This window comes from Coturnix japonica, chromosome 1 (assembly GCF_001577835.2).
Source record: "Coturnix japonica isolate 7356 chromosome 1, Coturnix japonica 2.1, whole genome shotgun sequence".
Taxonomy (NCBI): domain Eukaryota; kingdom Metazoa; phylum Chordata; class Aves; order Galliformes; family Phasianidae; genus Coturnix; species Coturnix japonica.
In genome coordinates, this window is record NC_029516.1 from 18,118,630 (window position 1) to 18,140,061 (window position 21,432).

The 21,432-nt window shown below is 40.8% G+C and overlaps 1 protein-coding gene across 1 annotated transcript; it reads right to left on the reverse strand.

Moving 5' to 3' along the window:
- Positions 1 to 282: 282 nt before the first annotated feature.
- On the reverse strand, positions 283 to 21,360 carry TUBGCP6 (tubulin gamma complex associated protein 6). The gene is made up of 26 exons (XM_015852527.2): positions 21,270 to 21,360; positions 19,183 to 19,994; positions 17,648 to 17,811; positions 16,872 to 17,082; positions 16,217 to 16,390; positions 15,025 to 15,146; positions 14,627 to 14,702; positions 13,985 to 14,094; positions 13,443 to 13,534; positions 13,212 to 13,351; positions 12,269 to 12,418; positions 11,520 to 11,601; positions 11,348 to 11,436; positions 10,510 to 10,625; positions 9,794 to 9,932; positions 9,586 to 9,702; positions 8,045 to 9,341; positions 7,555 to 7,616; positions 7,093 to 7,285; positions 6,660 to 6,828; positions 5,610 to 5,751; positions 4,318 to 4,512; positions 4,032 to 4,164; positions 3,426 to 3,639; positions 2,309 to 2,508; positions 283 to 758 (listed from the first exon to the last, which is right to left on the reverse strand). The coding sequence occupies exons 2-26, from the start codon at positions 19,927 to 19,929 to the stop codon at positions 667 to 669; spliced, it is 5,226 nt and encodes a 1,741-aa protein (XP_015708013.1). The 5' UTR covers positions 19,930 to 19,994; positions 21,270 to 21,360; the 3' UTR covers positions 283 to 666.
- Between the last annotated feature and the right edge of the window lie 72 nt (positions 21,361 to 21,432).

Below are 21,432 nucleotides of genomic sequence, written 5' to 3' on the forward strand. Positions count from 1 at the left end.
AAACAGTAGATTTGTTAGAACTGTGTAATATGGTCTTTTATACTTAGCTGGGACCAGGGTAGCTTTACAGCTGATGTATTCTGACTGCAACGTTTCCATTTCCATTGAATAATCCAATACTTCTCCTCTCACCAGTCACCGCAATGCTTCATCAAGCCGTCCTCTTCCACTCTACCAGCCTCCAAGAAGCCAACTGTCACGTTCAGACTGATCTTATTTCTCAGCATGAAAGTAAAACGCGTCCAATAGGTTCTGGCCGAACAGCTGCACCTCACACTCATCTCAACAACTTTACAAAGTATCTTTTAATTTATTTCACATGTAGGTATTTACATGGGAGGGAATTCACAACACTGAAAATACAACATTTACACATTCACAGATATACAGGTTTGCACTCTCTCCCCTGTTAAGATGGGGCTCCACTACCTTTGTGATAGCAACAACATTGAGTCTCAGTAGGTGAAACAACAGGAAGCTGATATAGAGAGTGATGCATCTTAAAACCTACGTGGTGGTTATATTCTTCAAGCTATCAGAGGGTGGGTTAGTTAATTGACAAAGATGCCTCTCGCATGGCATGTGCATAAGCTTCTATAAGTTGCAAGCATATGAGTTGATCTGTCTCTGCTTTACCATGCTGTCAGTGATTTTATGCTGCAAGGCTCAGTTATCCTTGTAGTAGTTATTAAAGTTGATTCGCAGTAGGAAGTCCTCCAGATGTGGCTGGTATCCTCTGTTTACAAGCTTTGTTACCACTGGGAGAAAAACAAAAAGGCAAAGTAAGCTTCAACCAAGATTAATACTCTGAAGTTAATATCTGCATTTTAATTTAGGGGAAAGAAAGCAACAAAAGCAGCCTATTGTAGAAAGCTGAGGACAGTAGAAACAAGCGTGCAATTCTGTATGAGAAAGGTCCAATACCTCTCTGGAATTATAAAGGATTGAAGATTACATACAAGTTCCGAGTGAAACTGTATTATGCTTTCCTCAGGCTGCTTTCACAACAAGAGGCTGTGCTCTTATCCTAACACCAACTGACCAGGAAACGTGGCTAGGCCTGCTGGTCACCTCTGAAGGAAGAAGCTCTGCTGAAGCTCCCATGAGTTATGTCCATGTGAGAGAGGAAAACAAAGAAACTCCTACAACAAACCCTTCAAGTTCCACAGATAAACAAACTGACTGACTTACTGATGTTATTATTCTTCATATTCTTACTTAATAGAGTAAAAAAGGCAACAGAAACTCCCTGAGCTCTCCCATGCACTTACAGAAAGGGAATCAGCAAGCAGCAGTAACATGCAGGGAGGAAGGGAAGGTGGACAGTTAGTTAGAAGTCAGGGCCTGCGCCAAAGCCATTGAAGTCCAGACTACTTTGTATTGGCTTTCAATGGATACTGGATCAACACATTGTGAACGTCTTTCTTCTACAATACACAGTGACTGAAGGAACATGTGTAGATGAACGAGCACAGATTTGTTTTGTAGTGCTTAATAAGGAGGGTGGAAACAACTGGGTCACTCAGCAAATTTCCTTACGGAACGGTTTATTAATCTCTGTCCATGAAGCAACCATAGATCTCGTAGTATGGGCTTAGGTGGCTCCCAGAGGTGCTCTGACTTCCTGTAGCATTTGGAAGCAGCCATTCTAACTCATCCTGAAATATCTGTTTTTGGTCCTTTGACACCATTTTTGGATACCCTTAAAGAATAAAAAGGGCAACTCATTTCCCAAAGAATATAATCTGACTAGAAATTGCTCTAGAAAAACAGCTCAAAGGAGAACAGTTACATTTCCATCAGGAACTTCAGGTCACATAGCAATGGTAGCATTCGGTTAGTACAGAAAGACAGTTAAAGCTTTGAGTTCATTTCAGATATAACTATCTCTCATTGCTGCCAATAAAAAGTTCCAGAAGTCAATTGCAGAGAAAAGAAAAAATAGAAGCACATAGAGAGCTAAATGCTACATCTTTATTTTGGAAATCAGCAAAGATTTATGTTCAGTTTGGGGATATCTGTTAAGATTTCTTACGTGGATGTTTTAATTAGAATCACTGAATGATTACGGTTGAAAGACACCACTAAGCTGATCTGGTGTTTGCAGAACAAGATGATGCAGTTTTCATTTGAGAACTCCATGTTCCAACACACAGTAAGTGCACACATCTTCCTGCTGTACTTAAGATACTCTTAGTTAAGATAGTTAAGATACTCTTAGGTGGTTGAGATACTCTTAACTATTTTTTCTAGTAGTCAGTTGAATGCTTTCTTCTACCACTGTCCCAGAACGCACGCGATTGCTTACCTTTGAATAAGAAGTGAGAGTAATACTTGAAAGTATTGTACGACTGCTGCATCAAACCAAAGTTAGGATGAACAGCCATTTGCTTCCCAGCATCAAAGCTCCACGACTGAGAGATCAGCTGGCTGCGGAACTTCAAGATGAGGCTGAAGATGCTGTGTATGATGTTCATCACTGGGGCAGCCTTCTCAGTCAACAGACCCCTAACAGAACAGTAATAATGTTTCAAATGTCATTATTTGTGTTATAGGAAGAAGAACGCAACAATGAGGCAACAGTCCTTCAGGTTTCCTATATAGTTGCTTTAAATGATAACAAAAAAAATCTGCAAGTCTGCTGTTGACTGTAATGGTGATTTTATAATTCCTGTTCTTCCCATCTCTCTTCTATCTACCCACTATCGTTCCAGTGTATACACTTTAAGAATCACAGAATCACCAAGGCTGGAAAAGACCCAGTCCAACCATCCACCCATCACCAATAGTTCTCGCTAAACCATGTCCCTCAACACAACATCCAAACGTTCCTTGAACACCTCCACGGTCAGTGACTCCACCACCTCCCTGGGCAGCCCATTCCACTGCCTGACCATTCTGTCAGGTGGATGGAGGCATCATGTCACATTCGTTCTCTCACAGCCTGGTCTTGTGTACCACACAGAATCAGGGGCATGCAAAATGTATAGAACAAGCATTTCACATTCTTGAGCCAGGACTGCTCGTGAACACTGCTCACACAGCATGAAAACAACACTCATTAACAGAGGCTATGACAAGGATGCACTGAAAAACAACCGTGCCAGAAGTGCCCTTTGTCTTCAGGCTGGAGCTGCCCAGCTCAAGAGGATCTGAGGCTCACAGAGGCAGAGTGGGAAGCAATTGCAGGGAACCTGGGGGAATAAGGAGCAGAGGAAAGTATGGATCTTGCTATGTGCCACTAGGTTAATTTCCCATCATAAGAATACTTCGACTCTAGGCACTTTCATGTGTAAGAATGACGTGGCAGTGTTTATGGTTAGGGAGATGCCAGCTCTGCACACATACGCTGGGCCAAACAGATGGGTAGACTGGCAGTCCCAATAACTTAAATATCTGAAATAAATATAAGCATGGTAGCTTGCCTGAAAATGGCTTTGTTGAGGTATTCAGCGTGTGTTCTGTGAATCTCTTCCAAATTGCCCACAGAAGACAGTTTGTTTCCAAATTCGCACCACGTAACATGAAGAATCTGATTAGCAATGTAACCTTGAATCACTTTCACAAAATGCTGCATTTCATGTTTATACAGCTGGAGCTGTCGAAACTGAACAGAATTTGATGCATGACTCACTAATGCTGAAAGGAAAAACAGAAATATATCATCAGTGGAATTCAGTGGGACCATTTTAACCAGGATTTATGAAGGAATTAACATTTCTATTATTAAAACCCATTTAAAATGCTACAGCAATTTCTTTATTGTGACTTTTGAAGCTTGACATGACTGCTTTAAGTCATGTATATCATCAATTGACAGTCTGAGACTGTGGAGTCTCCTTCTCTGGAGACATTCATGACCCTTCTGGACACCTACCTGTGCATCCGCTGCAGGGAGCCTGCTTTGCTGGGGGTTGGACTCAACCATCTTTATGGGTCCCTCGCAACCCCTACAATTCTGTCATTCTGTGACTAGCACAAGGTGCTAAGCAGGTTTTTAACAGCACACCCCCCTTACTTGTTACACTTACCAGTGCGTTTTAAGTGAAACCACACATCCTTGAGAGTCCACACCATGTGCTTCAACTGAAGCAGAAAGGAGAAGATCTTGTTGTATTTATTCATGCAGCTCTCCGTTATGACAATATTCAGAGGCCAGTCAACCTAAAAGAAATAACTGAGCACTGATCATGCTGCATTTGTGTTTGAAATTACTATTTCAGAGACATATTCCATTATTAAGATGTCCAGTCTACCACAGAGCACAAGAACCATGCTATACTTGCAGTACTTCTGCTTTCAGACATACTTTCTTACCTTGTACCTTAGCTCTAAGCAGCTCAGAGCGTCAGGTGCATTGGGCTTGAACACTTCTGGAAGGTACTTGAGGGCAAAAGACAGATTGGAAGCAAGCTGGGTGTCACCATGAAGACTGTACTGCAATGCTTTGTTTAGGATAGAATTAAGAACCAGCGGATTCAGCAGTTCACCAGGTGTCTGTCCTGATCCAAGCTATGGGAAAATGAAACTCTAATTACACATTATTAATTAAAAGAGTTGGTTCCTGCAAACAGGTGAATTAAAGCAAAATGGAGAAGCGGTGGCTGCCCTGCCCTGCCCCACCATTCTGACTGGAAGTTTTTACTTCTGCAGTAGGGATGCACAAAGAGGTTACAAAGAAACTTTTGAATAATTTATTGTCTACAGCATCAAGGTACTCTCCCACACACACTGATTTCTTTTGATATGCAGGATTGAAGGTTGCTGTGGTTCAGGAGCTATTTAGCATCCCAGTTGCAGGAAATACAGCCTTCAGGCTTCAGAGGGGCAGAATGCCAGGGCCAGGGCTGGGCATTAGCTACCTGACTCCAGTCTGTCCATCTCACAGTGCAGCAGCCTCAGAGGCACACAAATCAAGCTATGCAAGGAGTCAAGTGCTTTTCCTAGTTGCACCAAAAGCATTTTAAGGGGACAGACAAATGCACAATGTCCTACAGGTATGTTTCTCTACTGACAACCAGATACATGAGAGCTGCTCTGAAAGTAATATCTCCTATTTTATTATATTGGCCCATGATGTCACAAGAAGAACACAGTCTCATCAGACAGTGCAGCACTCTCTTCAGATGTCCCCCCTCATGCTCTATAGGACATCCAAGGTAGGAGCTGTTATTTTACAACGCAGGCGTTTGCACTGGAGCTCAAGTGGCAACAGACTCTTCCAGCTTTGCTGCCAGGAGATGAGGGTAGGCAGAGAACAGCAGTTCTCACAGGAAAGAGTGAAATTCCTTTCCTTAATTGCTGATCTGCCACAGTTAGAAATCACTACTCTCCATGTACCAAATACCCAATTTCTGGGATTACGTGTAAGAAATATTACAGCCTTCCTTGGAATTTCCCTGGGTATGTGCATCCCTTCTCAGCAAAGATCTTCTTTTGCCTCAGTCCTTAGAAGCTTAACAGAGTTCCTCACTTCTTGACATGGCACAGAGTGGAAAACAGCACAAGCTAGGATTCTGACTCACACCATTCCCTTATTTCTATCCAATTTCATTGACAAGTGTCAAGCTAAAACAAATAACCAAAGGCTAAGAAGATGCAGCACATACCTTCTCAAACAACAGGTCACTGAGCGACTGAGCAAACTCCCCATCTTCCATTAACAGGAAATGTCTCAGTGCTTCAAAATGCTTCTCTACATTCAGTTCCACAAAGTAGTAATCAACTATTGCTTTGTTCACGAGAGAAACACTACAAGAAAAACACAGAAAAGGCATTATTCTTACAAGGATCTCCTTAATGTTAACATTCATCTATGGCTACATTAGGTTAATGTTTCAGTACTTGGATATCCAAGACAGGAACGCATTCACATAAGTGAAAGAAAATGAGATAAAGCTTTGCTCAAAAATCTTTGCTCAGAATATGCCACAACTAAAACCCGCCACTCCAGTGAACTGGGGTTTGAACTGTACTGCAGAAGTACTTTAAGGCTGGCGACACCTACAACAGGCTGCTCACCCTGTAGCAACATTTTATCAACAGTCTTCTGACTCATTTCCCTCACCTAAACTAACAGATCAAGGAGGACTCTTCCATCATATCCCTAAGTACCACATCCAAACGGCTCTTAAACATTAATATTCCAACAGCCACAAGAACAGACTCCAGTCAGTTTCAGATCAGCCTTGAAGACAATGGAGTACCCACAGAAAAATAAAACATACTCTGCTCATTGTGCATGAGCTTTCACACAATCAAAAGACTTTCTCTCTTTCCCCTCATCTTCTACCTACCAAATAAAGCACATATCTTGTAAATAATACACCTGTTTAAAAGAACAAGGAAACGAGTGGTGTGAAACACACTGCTGTGAAATCCAGGAATGTGAGAGCAAATTCTTCCCTTCGAGCCCCCGGACTCCAAGCAGACCTTCAGTTTGATAATTTACACATAGAAATGTATGTGTATGTTGCTATTTACAATGTAAGTCTGAACTTTTTAGTTTGTAATAAACCAGCCACCAGACCACTTCTGGAAGCAAAATGAAAGTGTAGAAGTACGCACCTATGTGCAACTCTCGTCTTGGAAGAGAACTAATGAAGAACATTACATGAATTGGTATAATACAAATTGCATTATATCTAATATGTACTCACTGAGATACCAGTGGAGCAGTAATAGAACGTTTCATCAGCACAGGCAGAGACAGGAGCTCGCTCAGTTGTACGGCTGTTTCATCTGTTGCTGACTGTACCACAGGATCCACAGGGAAAGTGTATGATCTTGGTATCACGTGGTGCAAGAGGTGGGAAACTGGGAGCTCTGCTAAATTTAGAAATACACAGACGTTGTGAGTTGCTGTACTTCAGCAATTGGATCATCTATTTCTGTTAACTTCTGCAAACCCCTCTACATCAGAAAACAAAAGCTTGTCCATGTGTAATTCTCATCTTTGTGCCTAGAAATATTTTGTTTAGCTACTGCAGTTGATATTATTGATAATTTACTGCAAATTCAGATACTTTTTCCAGCACTTGCTCAAGTTTGCTACACCTTCCTCTTCCTACGACTCCCAGCGGTTCTACTCACACATCAAATCGTAGCTATCTTGGTACTTTTCAATACAGTACTGATCCGATAATGCTTTCAAATAAGCTTGTTCTTTCTTCCAGGCATCTTCCTCTCCCCTTTCCTCATCCTTAGTTTTGGAAGCACTAGGTTCAGAAAATAAAGTTTCCTGAGGCACAGTATCCTTTGGAATTGCTTTTTCAGGTTCTTCTGCCTAAAAGAAAAAGCACGAACAAATTGCTCTTAGGACAGCTGCTGGTTTTGGCCATTCACACTCCATGTGTTCTTACAGGCAATTGACAAGTTGTTCCATTTGAAAGTAAGACAACTCGTCAACTCTTTTTTGACATGTAAAAACAATACAGTATTACAGATTAGTAAATTAACACACCAACACAGTACCTTAAGTGCTACCTTAATCAACAGATCACTCCATTCTCTGATGGAACAGGAAGTCTTCTGCACTACCAGTTTGTTTCTTACCTGTAAGCTCCGTGATGAATCTGGAGAAGGGTCCTTGTCAACCTCATCTGCGACTACTACAACTACAAATAAATTAAAGACAGCAATTACTCAGACCTGGTTATAGCACTCAGTTCATACATCAGATCTGTTCCCAAAGTTATTCAAAGCTTCCCTAAAACTTATAGACTTCTGGCCCAGTACGAGTTCCTCCCCAAAGTCCAACACATGCAGTTTTGTGCATGTTCTCTACTCAAGATCACATGAGGTCCTGTTTCACAAAGTTTTCAGAACCCTTTTATTTTATTTTTTCCCTCAATTCTCTATTTCTTGTATATAGGAGAAAAGAATAAGAACAATTCTTAACTCTGAATTACTCTGGATTCTAAAAGCATTTTAAAACTTATATAAGGAATTAAGAAATAAGAAGCCATTTTGAACATAAACATTTACAGTAACTTTCAAGACCTCTTAAACAAATACTGACTGGATAAACTTTATTTTATTTTACCTTCTTGCTTCTCTTCTGCTGTATTTTCCTTTTTGTCATCTTTAGTGTCAGAAGGGACAGGATCAACGTCAGATGGCTGAGACTGTGGTGAAATACTTTCATTAGCTTGTGATGGTTTTGTTTCCTTTCTAATCCCTTCAAAAGGAGATAATTCTTCATTATACAGAAGTGTCTGAACAGTGGAATCAGATGAAGGACCTGAAATTGCTTTACGATGAGGTATGGGATCGTCCTCTGTAGATGGAGTCCATTCCCCTATTTGGATGCTTGACTGGGATGCGTGACCAAACGGGCTCCAACGAAATTTCAGAGGCTGTGTATCTGAAACTAGCTCTCCAATTCTGATGTGTGACTGTGAAGAATGCCCATGGATGTTCCAACGAGGTCTAGCTGAGACAACCTCTGACACATTCTCACCGATCTTAATATTGGCATCAGATACATGACCATGGATGTTCCACCGAGGCCTTGCAGAAGCAACATTCGAAACATATTCACCAACCCTAATATTGGCTTCTGAAGCGTGTCCATGAATGCTCCACCTAGGTCTTGAGGGCTCAATCTCTGAAGCATATTCACCAATTTTAATATGAGCTTCAGAAACATGCCCGTGAATATTCCATCGGGGTCGAGTAGATTCAACTTCTGAAGTATAGCTGCTGATTTCAATATGGGAGTCTGAAGAATGCCCATAAGGACTTGAACGTGGCTGGCAAGTGTCTACTTCAGGCACATATTCTCCCAGTCTAATGCTGGCATCAGATGCATGCCCATGGATGTTCCACCGAGGCCTTCTAGACTCCACATCAAATACATTTTCCCCAACTCTAATGTGCCCCTGCAAAGCAGCAGTTGGCCTGAGAACAGTACTAAAATCATACTCATTTTGCTGATGTAACAATGTATTACCTTCTCCTTTTGAGACAGGCTGATTTGCACTTATTTGAGAAGTCTCTGACAGATCTGAGTTAATACTTCTAAGTGCTTCATCTAACAGAAATCCTTGTAAGCTAACGGCAACAGGCTGCTCATCTTGTGGCTTTGGTAAGAAATCTTCTATGTTCACACTGGATTCAGGAGAGGAATCAGCATTGCATGGGGGACTGCACGTTTGCTCTGAACTCTGTACATTGCCTTCAGACTCTGCGGTTTTAGGCTGAAAAAGCTGATCAGCATTAGTATTTGCCAGCTGTGGCACAGTCAGTGGCTTGTCAGTAGATGCTACGAATTCCAGTCCAGATTCAGACTCTCTCCTGCCAACTCGTTCATTAGAATGCAAAGGTTTCACAGACAACACCTAAAAAGAAATAATTATTACACCGTATGACTAGTCACACAATCAAGCTTCTTAATAAGGCTTCATGTGGTTGCATGTAAGACTTTAAATTTTCCAATTTTTCAGATGTATTACAGATACAGTGGTAACTACTCATGCTGCTGCTACAGCAAACCTTCTATTTGATGAACTGAACTATGAGATGAACTCCCCTTAAGGAAACTTGGAACACCTACCTGGAGTTCATGTAGGCAAATAAACTCACCTGTGAATGTGGATCTTCCACAGCAGTGTTTCTATCCAAAGCCAGCTGACACTGCTTATAAGGAATAATATCTAATTTTCTCCTATAGCTTCCATCTGGAAGTTTTTCAAGCATTTCCTGTAAGCAAAAATGACAAAACCAAAAGCCTTTAATGCATTAAATACTAGATTTTCTAAAGATCATTTATTTAAATCTTTTCAGAAAATACCTCAATACGTTTCTGATCTTCAAAGAGAAACTTAAGACGAGCTGTTTCCAACTTATGTCGCTGGATTTTCCATAAAGCTCTTTGTTCCCTACGGGCTGCATCATCAGAAAGTTTGCTATAATGGTCAATTAACTCTTGCCTGAACAAAAGTAAAAACAAAGCTGAGTTACAGATTTTCACAAAGTAATTTTTCCTCTTCCCTTCTGAAGAATTAGATCTTTCTGCATTTCAGAACTGAGCCAAATAACAAGTAGAGAAAATAGGACCGCAGTCTTAGTTAATATGTTCCTATAACTATGTTTAGTACGTCACTCGTTTTTGTAACTATTTCTGGATATAAGGAAAGAAAATGAAATACCACTAGATACGTAACAAAAGCATGCCAAATAACTGATTATCAGTGTATCTGCTACCTCCTTTTTATTTCTGCTTTGACATACATATGGCCATTTCTGCAATTAAAATTACATTCTAATTGTAAGACTAACATTTTTACCCAGAACTCTGATCAAAACAGAAAACAGCTTGGATAGAATGGGCACAAATCAGTTGATCCCAGGCTCCTAGACCACTACGCAATCCTACACTCATCCTACAGCTGTGAACATTACCCCTGTAGAGTAGTGTCTGAAAACCGCTAATGCCATGAATTGCAAAATAAAACATCTTTTCCTGAAGTCCTCCGGTGCTTTGGGTGACTACTCAGATAGACTTACCTTGCCTTTTTTTCTAGTTCCTCTTCCAAAGCTTTCAGTCTTTTTTCTCTTTCTCTGAGCTCTCGGGCATAGCTGAAATCATCATCAATCTCCTCTTGCTTGATAGCAAGGCGACGCTGCATAAATATTTAAAACTTAAAAGCCACTCTCAATACTAACTGTGATGCACATATCTGCAACAAGTTCTAATCTGCATTTCAGGAATGTATCATCACAGAATCATAGAATGGCTTGGGTTGAAAAGGACCTAAAAGATCATCTAGTTTCAACCCCCCTGCTACGTGCAGGGTCACCAACCACCAGACCAGGCTGCCCAGAGCCACATCCAGACTGGACCTGAATGCCTCCAGGGATGGGGCATCCTCAACCTCTATATATTAATTCATTCATATTAATTCACAACACAACCCCTATCACAGAATCATAGAATCATAGAATTACTCAGGTTGGAAAAGACCTCAAAGATCACCAAGTGCAACCACAGCCTAACCACAGTACCCTAACTCTACCCATCTGCTAAATCATATCTCTAAGCATCACATTCAAATGGCTCTTAAACACATCCAGGGATGGTGACTCAACCACCTCCCTGGGGAGCCTATTCCAGTGTTTAACTACCCTTTCTGTAGAGAAGAGTTTCCTGATACCAACTTAAACTTACCTTGGTGCAACTTGAGGCCATTTCCCCTCATCCTGTCACTTGTCACCAGTGAGAAGAGACCTGCCCCACTCTCACTGTAAGCACTTTTCATTCAAATTCAGTACAATAAATCAAAATAACCTTTCAATTATTTATATGAGAAATACACTTCGCCTTTAAAAATAAACACAGAAATACCTCTTGGTCTTTTGCAAATTGCTCCTTCAACTTCTGAAACTGTTCGCGTTTCTTTGCATCTAAAGCCATTCGTTCTGACTTCTGTCGATCTGTGTTACAATACAGATACCATTATTTTATATTAACAAACCCAACAGAACACACAAACACACCAAACTCCATCACAACTCACCATTAATGGCTTTCAGTACTTTGCTCGCAGTCTCTCGAGCGTGAACAATTAATTCCTGCTTGGCTATTTCCATGCGCAAATCCTGGAAATATCAATCAACCACAAAAAAAAGGTGGAAATACTCCTGTTATTTTAGACTTGATAATACAGCTACATGAGGTTATTAATCCATGTAACCACACCATGACCATAGAATGGGTATTAAGCCACGATTACAGTAAGCAAAGAAGAATAAGACAATTAATGAAATTGTAAGTCTATAGGAAGTTAAAATGATTACTGAAAACTTGTTTGTACTCTGGACCTTATATCAGAACATACCAGTCCAGTATACAGACTACATTCATGCAATGTGTAAGACAGAACTACGAGTATTCTAACAAAACAATCAGCCATGCAAATTATTAAAGAGTATTATCTGATTCCTAATGAATTTCTTCCATTAGCCAAATAAGAATCTGAAATCAGTTCAGTGCTTTTCAGTAGCACGGCAAACCTTTGGCTGAAAAGAACTACGATGGAAGTCCAAATCTCCTTTAAAACATGAAAATGCTGACAAATAACAACACACCGCCTAATGTTTTAAATGCCGTATTTAAAGTCTGTTAAATGCACCAACAGGTCAAACAGCGACTGGACAATAAGAAAATTCTGATCATCAATGCAAATTCTGTTCAAGTTACAATTAAGAGTAATTAAAAAAAAGAAATCAGTCAAGCAGTAAGTCCTCTACTCTTTCATTCATTTACCTTTTCCTCCTTGCTTATAGAACTGTACCGAGCAATTCTTTCCATCCGACCCACATACACTGCACAATCTCTCTCTATTTCTTTCAGCTCCTCAAGTGAAAAAATAACGGAAATCCGGGGTACGGGGATATCTGACCAACATATGTAATGCTGGAAAACAGAGAGAAATTTAATTCTAAATAACATTGTGAAAGTTGTAAACTGTATGATTGTGAATTCACAAGCTAGTACTACTGGCACAGCTGAGCCATAGTTTGAAAACTATTATCAGAGCAGAAATAGGAGAACTAGCAGAGGGTCATCTTGTTTCAGATATCAGTGTTATGACCTGCATCTGACATGGAGCTGCCCAGCTCTTGCAAGACATGTCTGACTTTAAAAGACAGAGAATACTTCTTGCTTAAGAATGTCCTCAGACTTCAGACACTTCTGTGGTTGTTTCCCTGTCAGACATGCACAGATTAGTGTGAAGACACAAAGCAATTTAATCAGTTCCTCCTGCCAAGGACAACACTCATTCTGCAAAATAAGAATAAAAGGAACTATTCAAGCTCTTCTTGGAAAGGTAGTGGTAGAGCTGACATAGAAGAACTATGTAGAACTCAGCCAATACTTAGCAACTAAGGTACATGGAGTGAAAAATGGAAGGCACTGGCTCAGAAGACTAAAAATTTCTGCTTTCAGCAGAAGGAAAATAAGAAATCTAACACATGCACTGTATACAATAAATCTGATGCTGTTAAAAATGCGTATTTCTGCAGCTGAGATATAAGCAAGTGGAGTGGATAATCAGTTCTTGAACAACTGACATTCATGCATTAGCCTCCTGCTTACACAATACCAGCTGTAAATAAAGGAGCTTGCTTGCCAAAAATATATCTAACCAACTCTGAAGGGACATGGTTTTCTCAATAAAATAGGAAAGAACCAAACCAATACTTACCCTGGGACAACACAATTTCAGCAGGTTTATGGTTTTCCCACATATATATACATCATTAGCAATATGTTTAAGAAATACAGGGACACAATCTTCCACTTCTTTTGAAATCAAGACGTAACCGTGAGTCCAGTAATGTTTATCTGCATACAAGAAAAAGAAGTATATATATTTAATTATTTCATTAACAGCACAGGCAGTGTAAAATAGAAACGCTCAGTATGCATACTGTACCTCTGAAACACAGATAATCCTCATTCACCTGGATCATAAACTCTCCATAAACATCCCTGAATACACCACTGTATACCCAATCATAGATAAATCTAAAAGAAATGTAATTAAACAATATTAATCATGAATCCTCTCACTGTCTCACCTTTACCACAACCAACCAACCAGTATATCTTTAAACATCAAAGCACACAAGCCAGAGGAATAATAAAAGCATGCAATTGAATGCTATCACACTGATATTTAAGGTATACACAGGACTTTATCTCTACATTTTCCTCACAGATTGTTAAGATCAAAGATTGTCCTAGATAAAACAGTTTTTTTATTTCTGCATATAAATTTACTAAGGAAGCATTAAACATCTCCAGAAACATTCCAGTTGCATCAAAAGAGTAGGGAGAGAGAAGCAAGAATCAGATGTAGAAGTCATCAGTTATTTAGCAGTTAGTGTAGTTGTTAGCAATTAGCAGTTACTCACTAGATCGCTAATTAAAAATTGCTTTTAAACACAACTGAGCAGAGAACAGTTACGGATGTACCTTGTGTATGGTTCACAACTTGTCTTTAACAAAGACAGAAGGACTGGATAATGCTCATTGCTACAGTTGTTGAGGGCTTCTTTGTACAGATATGAAAGCAATTTCACACCCTAAGAAATGAAAAATAATACAATGCTAGATGATGAAATCCACTACAACATTAATAGTACAAATTGATGAATATGCATATTTAGATCTGTTTCACTACACACAGAAGGCAGGATTCATCTTACTTTAGGTATCTGCTGTTAAGATCACTTTATCTGAGCTACCTTGTGAATGCCCCCTCCTCCCTGGAGGCATTCAAGGCCAGACTGGATGAGGCTTTGAGCAACCTGGTCTAGAGGGAGGTGGGTTGGTCTATAGCAGGGATTTGGAACTAGATGATCATAAAGGGCTCTGCCAAACCACACCATTCTATGACTCTAAGTTTCTAGTATCTCATTCTCACTTTATAATCACTGGAGAGTTGGATTAATTTCATTTGCTACAGACATCTCCTTTACAATGAGATGAAATGCACCTTAGAGGTCTGAGGTCATATTTCCGGTACAGACTCAATAAATCACGTATGATCCTGTCTATTTTTGAGAAATACTGTAATTGTAACTGAAAAACTTAAAACAGAAAATCTGTTATCACCGTAGGAAATGAAGCACCAGCTCCGCCACTGATCCCCAGGGCTGTTGTTCCTATGCCACAGAGTTCAGCCAGATATCTAAAAAACAGTATTAAATCATATGTAAGAATTTCAGACAGAAGTCTCTGAAATCACAGTGAACTGGACTTTGCTATAGCTGAAATTCACACAACCCTACGGTATTATCTGAATAGCAACAAGGATAACGAAGTAACTGAATGTAAAGACTTTACATGTTTTTCCAAGGGAACATAAAGAAATCTTGATGTGAAATTGCTGGAAGAATACCGAAAAATTATGTAAGAATGGCTGCCTAATACTCTCCTGTTTTGTAAAGGAAAAAAACAGACTGTAGTTTGTGTTTTATGGAAAGCTTAAATATTTAATGTTATTCTCTTACCTCAACTGACGGCCCAGTTTCCTGAAGAGAAAGCTGATGGTCAGAAGACTTAAAGTAGGAGGAGTAGACAAAACACAGGCTCGGTAATACTGAAGATACTTCCTCAGACCACTTGTGAAAGCCTATTGTCAACAGAAAATATTTACAAAGCCTTACTGGTAAAGCTGTTAATAGTTACTTATATCTCACATCAGTTGAACCGGCATGAAAATGAGCCTTTAATAAAATAATCTGCATGTAAAAGTAAGAGGGGCTCGTGTAGGAAAGTAAGAGTCCACATAACTTCAGGCATACAATTAACCAAATGACTCCTTTATACTCTTCCTACATGCTATGCACAAAGCCTGCACCCAGGCACACAATGAGCATTTTGGTTCACCTTCCTTGAACTGCCCTTTTGAAGGCATTCTGATTTTCTAGCAGCTTCATTATGAACCCAGGGAAACCTGTTTCCTTACTTCCATTCCTAAATTATGCAGTGGAAAAAGCTCCTATAAAAACATCTACTTTTTCCAGCATGACTTAGAATTAAATAAGACTTTTCTGTTCAATTTCTATTGACGTAACTGTAAATGAAATATTCAGGAGGCATATATTTTCATAACTAATCCTAAAAGAACTATATGCATTAGAAAGAGAAATGTACCTGGTATCATGCAGCTACACACAGTTCAGAAAAATATAAAGAGGGTTGACAAGTAAAATGTGCGCTTAATTCTGATCTAAGAAAAGTTATTAAAGCTATTAAATAGCATGTTTCTCTATTTTAGTATCAATGTAATGTATGCAATGTTATTTATATGCATACCGTATTAAGAAAGGTATTATATTTTATATATACATGTTATATATATATAAATGTTATACATTTTAACATATAAATGCTTCTAAATTCTGCCCCTTTAGATCTCAACAAAACCACACAACAAATCACAGTTCAAGTAATGAAGAGCTTTCATTTGTTGCTTTGGGGCAGACAAACCCTAAGCAACCACAGCTCCAATTTAAACAGGGCTCCACGGTGTCACTGTCCCTTGCTGACCCAGGATACATAAATACACATATTTGTATTGAAAATACTTCGCAGTTCTGCAGAAGGAAGAAATTCCAGCCTTATATGAAATCAAAGTTGTGTTCTCTGCCTAAAATAACTGGCCCATCAAACGTAAGTGATTTGACACAATGGTGCTACCTGAAACACAAGCCCTTTGCTGTACGAAGAATCTAAGACTGGCTGAAGGGAGAAGCGACTCAGCCGTGTGTAGTAGGTTCCATATTCCGCAACTTCTGAGAGCAGGTTGTGCATCGTCTCCGGCGAAGTTCCAGACACATAAACCCCCTCCTTTATTATAAATGTTTGAGCAGCCTAAAATGAAACAGGAGAGGAAAGCAAATAGGCTTCAAATATTACCCAGCTGCATTCTGATTTAAAACAGCAAACGTTTAGAGACAAATCTTCAGCATAGGTACTCTGGTAAATCATACTATATATGTAGGAAAATATAATAAGAGTATTAAATTGTAGCAAAACTTCAAAAGTGCATTTTCAAGTATGTCAAAAAAGATTAATTATAACAATTTTTCATGAAAACCCAGCCTACAACATTATTCAAACTTCTGTTTTCTGTAATTAGCTCATTTTTGCTAATTATTTTGACAAATACTTGTTCCCTGCCTATAAGTCGTTATTACAATGTACAGATGTGACGTTATCGCAATTAAGTCACACTTATCCTCTTAACACAACTGTGAGATCTCAAAATAAATCATGTATTGAAAAGGAGGTATCTAAGAAAAAAAAGAAAAAGCAAATGCAACTGAGAATTGCAGTTAAATACATTTCATACCTGGTTGAGTGAAAATGTAGTGGATACCACACCAATGAGGACATTCAAGACATCCTTCACCAGTTCAGGTTCCCTCATCAGCACAAGCTGTGGAAGCTGAAGTACGGTACTACTGAAAAGCTGCATTTCCCCCTCTCGGAGCTTGTAGAACTTGTCAAAAGCTTCTCTCCCAGCCTCAGTAAGGTACGGCTCCTCCTTCTTACCAGGTGGGCTGCCAGAGTAAACAAAATATTGGAAGGTGATTATGTGAGAAATAGATCTACCGCTTCCTAGCAGGGATTACCATCCCCTCCAAAACAAATTTCCCATCCAACTCTTCCAAACTCTTCACAGTTCTAGCAGTATTTCTTACAGGAAAGCTTCAGGTATATGGTCTGCATTTGACTTTTAAGGGTTTAATTCTTCTAGCAATTTCTCTTCTGAATCTGAAAAGATGAAATCATGTTAGGTTGAAATAAATTGCATTGTGTATGCAATGTTGCATTTCACATGATCAGAAAGTGTTGCCATAACTCCTTCAGTTTTTAGGTCTAAGATAATTTTTTCTTCCCATGAAACAGATGCAATCTAAAGGCTGGTTCGCTGAAATGGCATGATCTCAATCATTAATACATATATTGAATTCTACATATTAAATATGCATTAAATAGGAATACTGCATATTCCTATTGCATATTTAACTCCTATACTGAGGTCATTCAGAACTAAGATGAATTGCACCTTCATACATTCACATGTGAAGCACAGGAAGTTTGCCAATAACATCAGATACATACTATCCAATTCTTTCCCAGCATCTTCTTTTGCTTGGCCCATATGTAAGCACTGCATCCCACAGATCTATGTCTGGAGTCATGCTTGGCTCTGACTGAGAATCAGGAGTCAGATTGGATGCCGACTGGAATCCTTCATCTTCTGACTGGTCTATGCTTTGAGGAACCTGTCAGAGAGAGTTCAAGCTTTACGTATGAAAACATTACTAGAGAAACATATGCTGATAAAGATTTTGCTATTATTTGTGATCAAGTGACTCAATACGACTCAGCCAGTGCCCACTCCTTTCATCTCTAAGTTTCTCCTTTAAATGTTCCTTCACTTGTTCCATTTTCAAAGGCACCAATGCCTAAATATAAAACAACAATCAATCACCGCTGAAATAATAACACTAAGTTTCTTAATGTTAAAACTGAAACTTACTCCTCTGTATGCATGCAGTTCTAAGAAGAATAAAATGGCACTGCTCAGAAAGTCTTTTAAGCAGATTATTAATGATAACTCTTACAATTTGTACAAATGTTGTTAACACTTTGTTCTCTGATGCTTATTCAGATGCAGAAAACCCGTAAGTGTCCAGGCACTGCGTGTGCCACACTCTGATCTCAGGAGTTGTACATGAAGAACGGCACCCAGGCTTAATAAGATTATGATATCCACACAAAAAACACAGCATGTTCTTCAACAAATCTCAAATCCCAGTCTGATGGAGAGTACAGCACCTAGCAAGGAACATTTGCCTCCTCACAGTTAAGACTTACATCTGTACACGCACAGGGCTTTTTTAATGTCTGAACGCCAGTTTCAGTTAGGACGCTGAGTTAAGGAATTGCAAGAGGTATCCGTATGGTAAGTAGAGAGAACAGAGGAGGAGTAAAAAAAAAGGGAGTAAAAAACTTTCCAACAGTAACAAATGGAAAGATAGAAAGAAAAAAAACCACAGGTGCATTTATCTAGTACCTCTATAAGAATACTATGTAGCAAAAATGAATATATTGGACAGTAGAAGATGCAGTATAAACTACACTGCAAAGGTAAAAGGACAGCAGGACACAGGAGGTTTGATGAAATATAATAGTTGAAAAAAATGGCTCAAGATACAAAAGTCACAAGGAAAATACACGTTGGGTCACGTAATCTGAAGAGCAAATCATGCACACTCTGGCAGGAAAGCTTATGCAGTCAGGAACGGTAACAAACAACCAACAATGCAAAGAAGTTCAATACACAAAGCAGGCAAAAAAAATGCAAGCAAAAGATTACTGGGGTGGAAAAGGCACATATATAGCTGATGGCTTAACTGCTCACAGCCTACAGGCAGCCACATGACTTCTTTATCCAGTTCTAGGACAAGACCTACATCTTCATTATCATACATCTCTGCAGCACAAAAGGAACAAGGGATCCCTGCTCTAGCTTACATTCCAACACTGTTTCCATTGCACGTGAAATTACTACCTATGTCCCAACAAACAAGTTCAAAACACCATACTGAAAACATGCACAGACTCTGAGTCCAAAACAAATGATACCATACTTTAATTGCAAGTCCAGACAAATCTGCATTGTCAGGCACTGGCGGCAAATCCAACTTGATGTCCATGTCATAAGTACGGCTGTGGACAAGAGCACCAAAGAGCGAGACACGTGTTTCTCTCTCAAACTTGTCCCCAGCAGGATAGTTCTGTGAGAACAGCCCTATGGCAGGGAGTCCCGTCCCAGGGGCAGCCTCCATGATCTGAAGCGTCTTCTGAATTGAGTCATTGAACTGACATTCTTCATTTGTTATTAGAGACTGTATATCAGCTTCAAACACACTTACATCATAATAATCATAACCCTGATATTTGACATTTCTCCCGACGTATTTGTTGTTCAGAAAATAGTCCTTTTTTTGTGGTACAAGCTGTGGAGGACCTGTTCCAGCAAGCTGTACCAAGAGATCCAGGACAGCATTAACCTCAGTAAATGGCAAGCCCTCAGCTGCTTCCAGCTCCTCCACGAGACTCTCCAGCCTGTCTGCCTGAGCTCCTAGGCCACCAACTCTCAGGTTGAAAGACAACATCAAAATCTTGTTTTTAACTGGAAACCTGGAAACGTTCGATTGCAGCTTACGAGCTTCATCTTGAAAGAGGTTTATGAACAGAGTGTTATATGCAACCCTCTTCAGGTTTTGCTTAGCCTCCCTCTTGCTGATCTTCCGCCTTCCGAGGTGCACCTTCCATGGCAAACCCGACAGGTGTGCCTCACACAGGTCACTGAACAGCTGTGTAATGCTCTCCATTTCTAGTCAAACCTTAAGGCTATAGCAATTAGCTTGACAGCGGGTCTCTGGTTTCATGTGAAGACCTGGAAAATATTAGAAAAAAGAGGAGATGCTCGTGATGTAAATGTGACAAGCAGGTGAGCATGTTTTAACTGAACAAGGCAGCCTACAATCACAGAATAATTAAGGTGGAAACAGATCTCTAAGATTACCCAGTCCAATCATCTACATACCAGCAATACCGCCCACTAAACCAAGTCCCTATGTATGACACGTACATGATTCTTGAACACCTCCAGAGACAGTGACTCCGTCACCTCCCCGAGCAACAAGTTCCAGTGCTGGACCACTCTCTGAGAGAAGAATTTTTCCCTAACATCCAACCTGAACTTCCTCTATCACAGTTTTAGGCCATTCCCTCTCATTTTATTGCTGTTACCCAGGAAAAGAGGCCAATCCCCATCTCGCTACAACCTCCTTTCAAGTAGTTGTAGAGGGCAATAAGGGTTCAGTGCCCTGAGCCTCCTCTCCTCCAGACTGAACAATCCCAGCTCCCTCAGCTGCTCCCCATAGGAGCTGCACTCCAGGCCCCTCACCAGCTTCACTGCCCTTCCCTGGACTTGCTCCAGGGCCTCAGTGAGGGACCAAAACTGAACACAGTACCCAAGGTGTGGCCTCACCAGAGGGATGGATGATCACCTCCCTGCTCCTGCTGGCATCACAAATTCTGACACAAGCCATACAGATGCCATTTGCCTTCCTGGCCATCGGGCACACTGCGGGCCCATGTTCAGCCAAGTGCTGCCCAACACCCTCAGGTCCTTCTCCCCTGAACAGCTTTCCAGCCACTCTGCCCTAAGCCTGTAGCACTGCCTGGTGCTGTAGCAGCCAGAATGCAGGACCCAGCACTCATCTTCAGTAAGATTTCATCCCACTGGCCTCAGCCATCGATCCAACTTGTCCAGATCCCAAATAATAATAAAAAATCCTGACCCAGTACATATTTAGGACACGAGCTATAACAGCACTGCCATGACTTAGACCACAAGCTCATTTTATAGCGGTGTTTAACTCCAGAAGCCCGGTTTTGCAGAGAAGCCCGCCTGACCCAAGGCCTTTGGGAACAGTCCCAATCGAGCCCTCCAGCCGCCGCCCCAGCACAGCACAGCACAGCACAGCACCGCACCGCACAGCACAGCACAGCACAGCACAGCACAGCACCGCACCGCACCTACATGAGGGCGCAGCCCGCCATCCCCGTCTGCACGCACCCCGCACATCCCGCGCACCTCCCCGCCCGTCGAGGAGCCCGGCCGCCCCCTGCAGCCCCCACCCGGCCCCACCACAGCTCCCGCTACCTGCGGGGCTCCCCCGGCGGCCGCCGCCCGCAGTTCGGGCCGCCCCTCCGCTCCCCCGCCTCAGCGCGGCCGCGGCTCCCGGCGCCGCAACGTCACGGGAATGCGACGAAGGTACCCGCGGCCTGAGCCGCTGCTCCGCCTCATCTGCCAGCACCGCCCCCTC

Bases quoted from the DNA above. Each gene is read 5' to 3' on its own strand.
- TUBGCP6 (XM_015852527.2), bottom strand. From the start codon at position 19,929: ATGGAGAGCATTACACAGCTGTTCAGTGACCTGTGTGAGGCACACCTG. The intron at 14,095-14,626 runs GTGATAACAGAT...TTCATTTCTTAG, and splicing joins CTGGTGCTTCATTTCCTACG to GGTGTGAAATTGCTTTCATA. The intron at 2,509-3,425 runs GCAAGCTACCAT...CTGTTCTGTTAG, and splicing joins CTCAACAAAGCCATTTTCAG to GGGTCTGTTGACTGAGAAGG.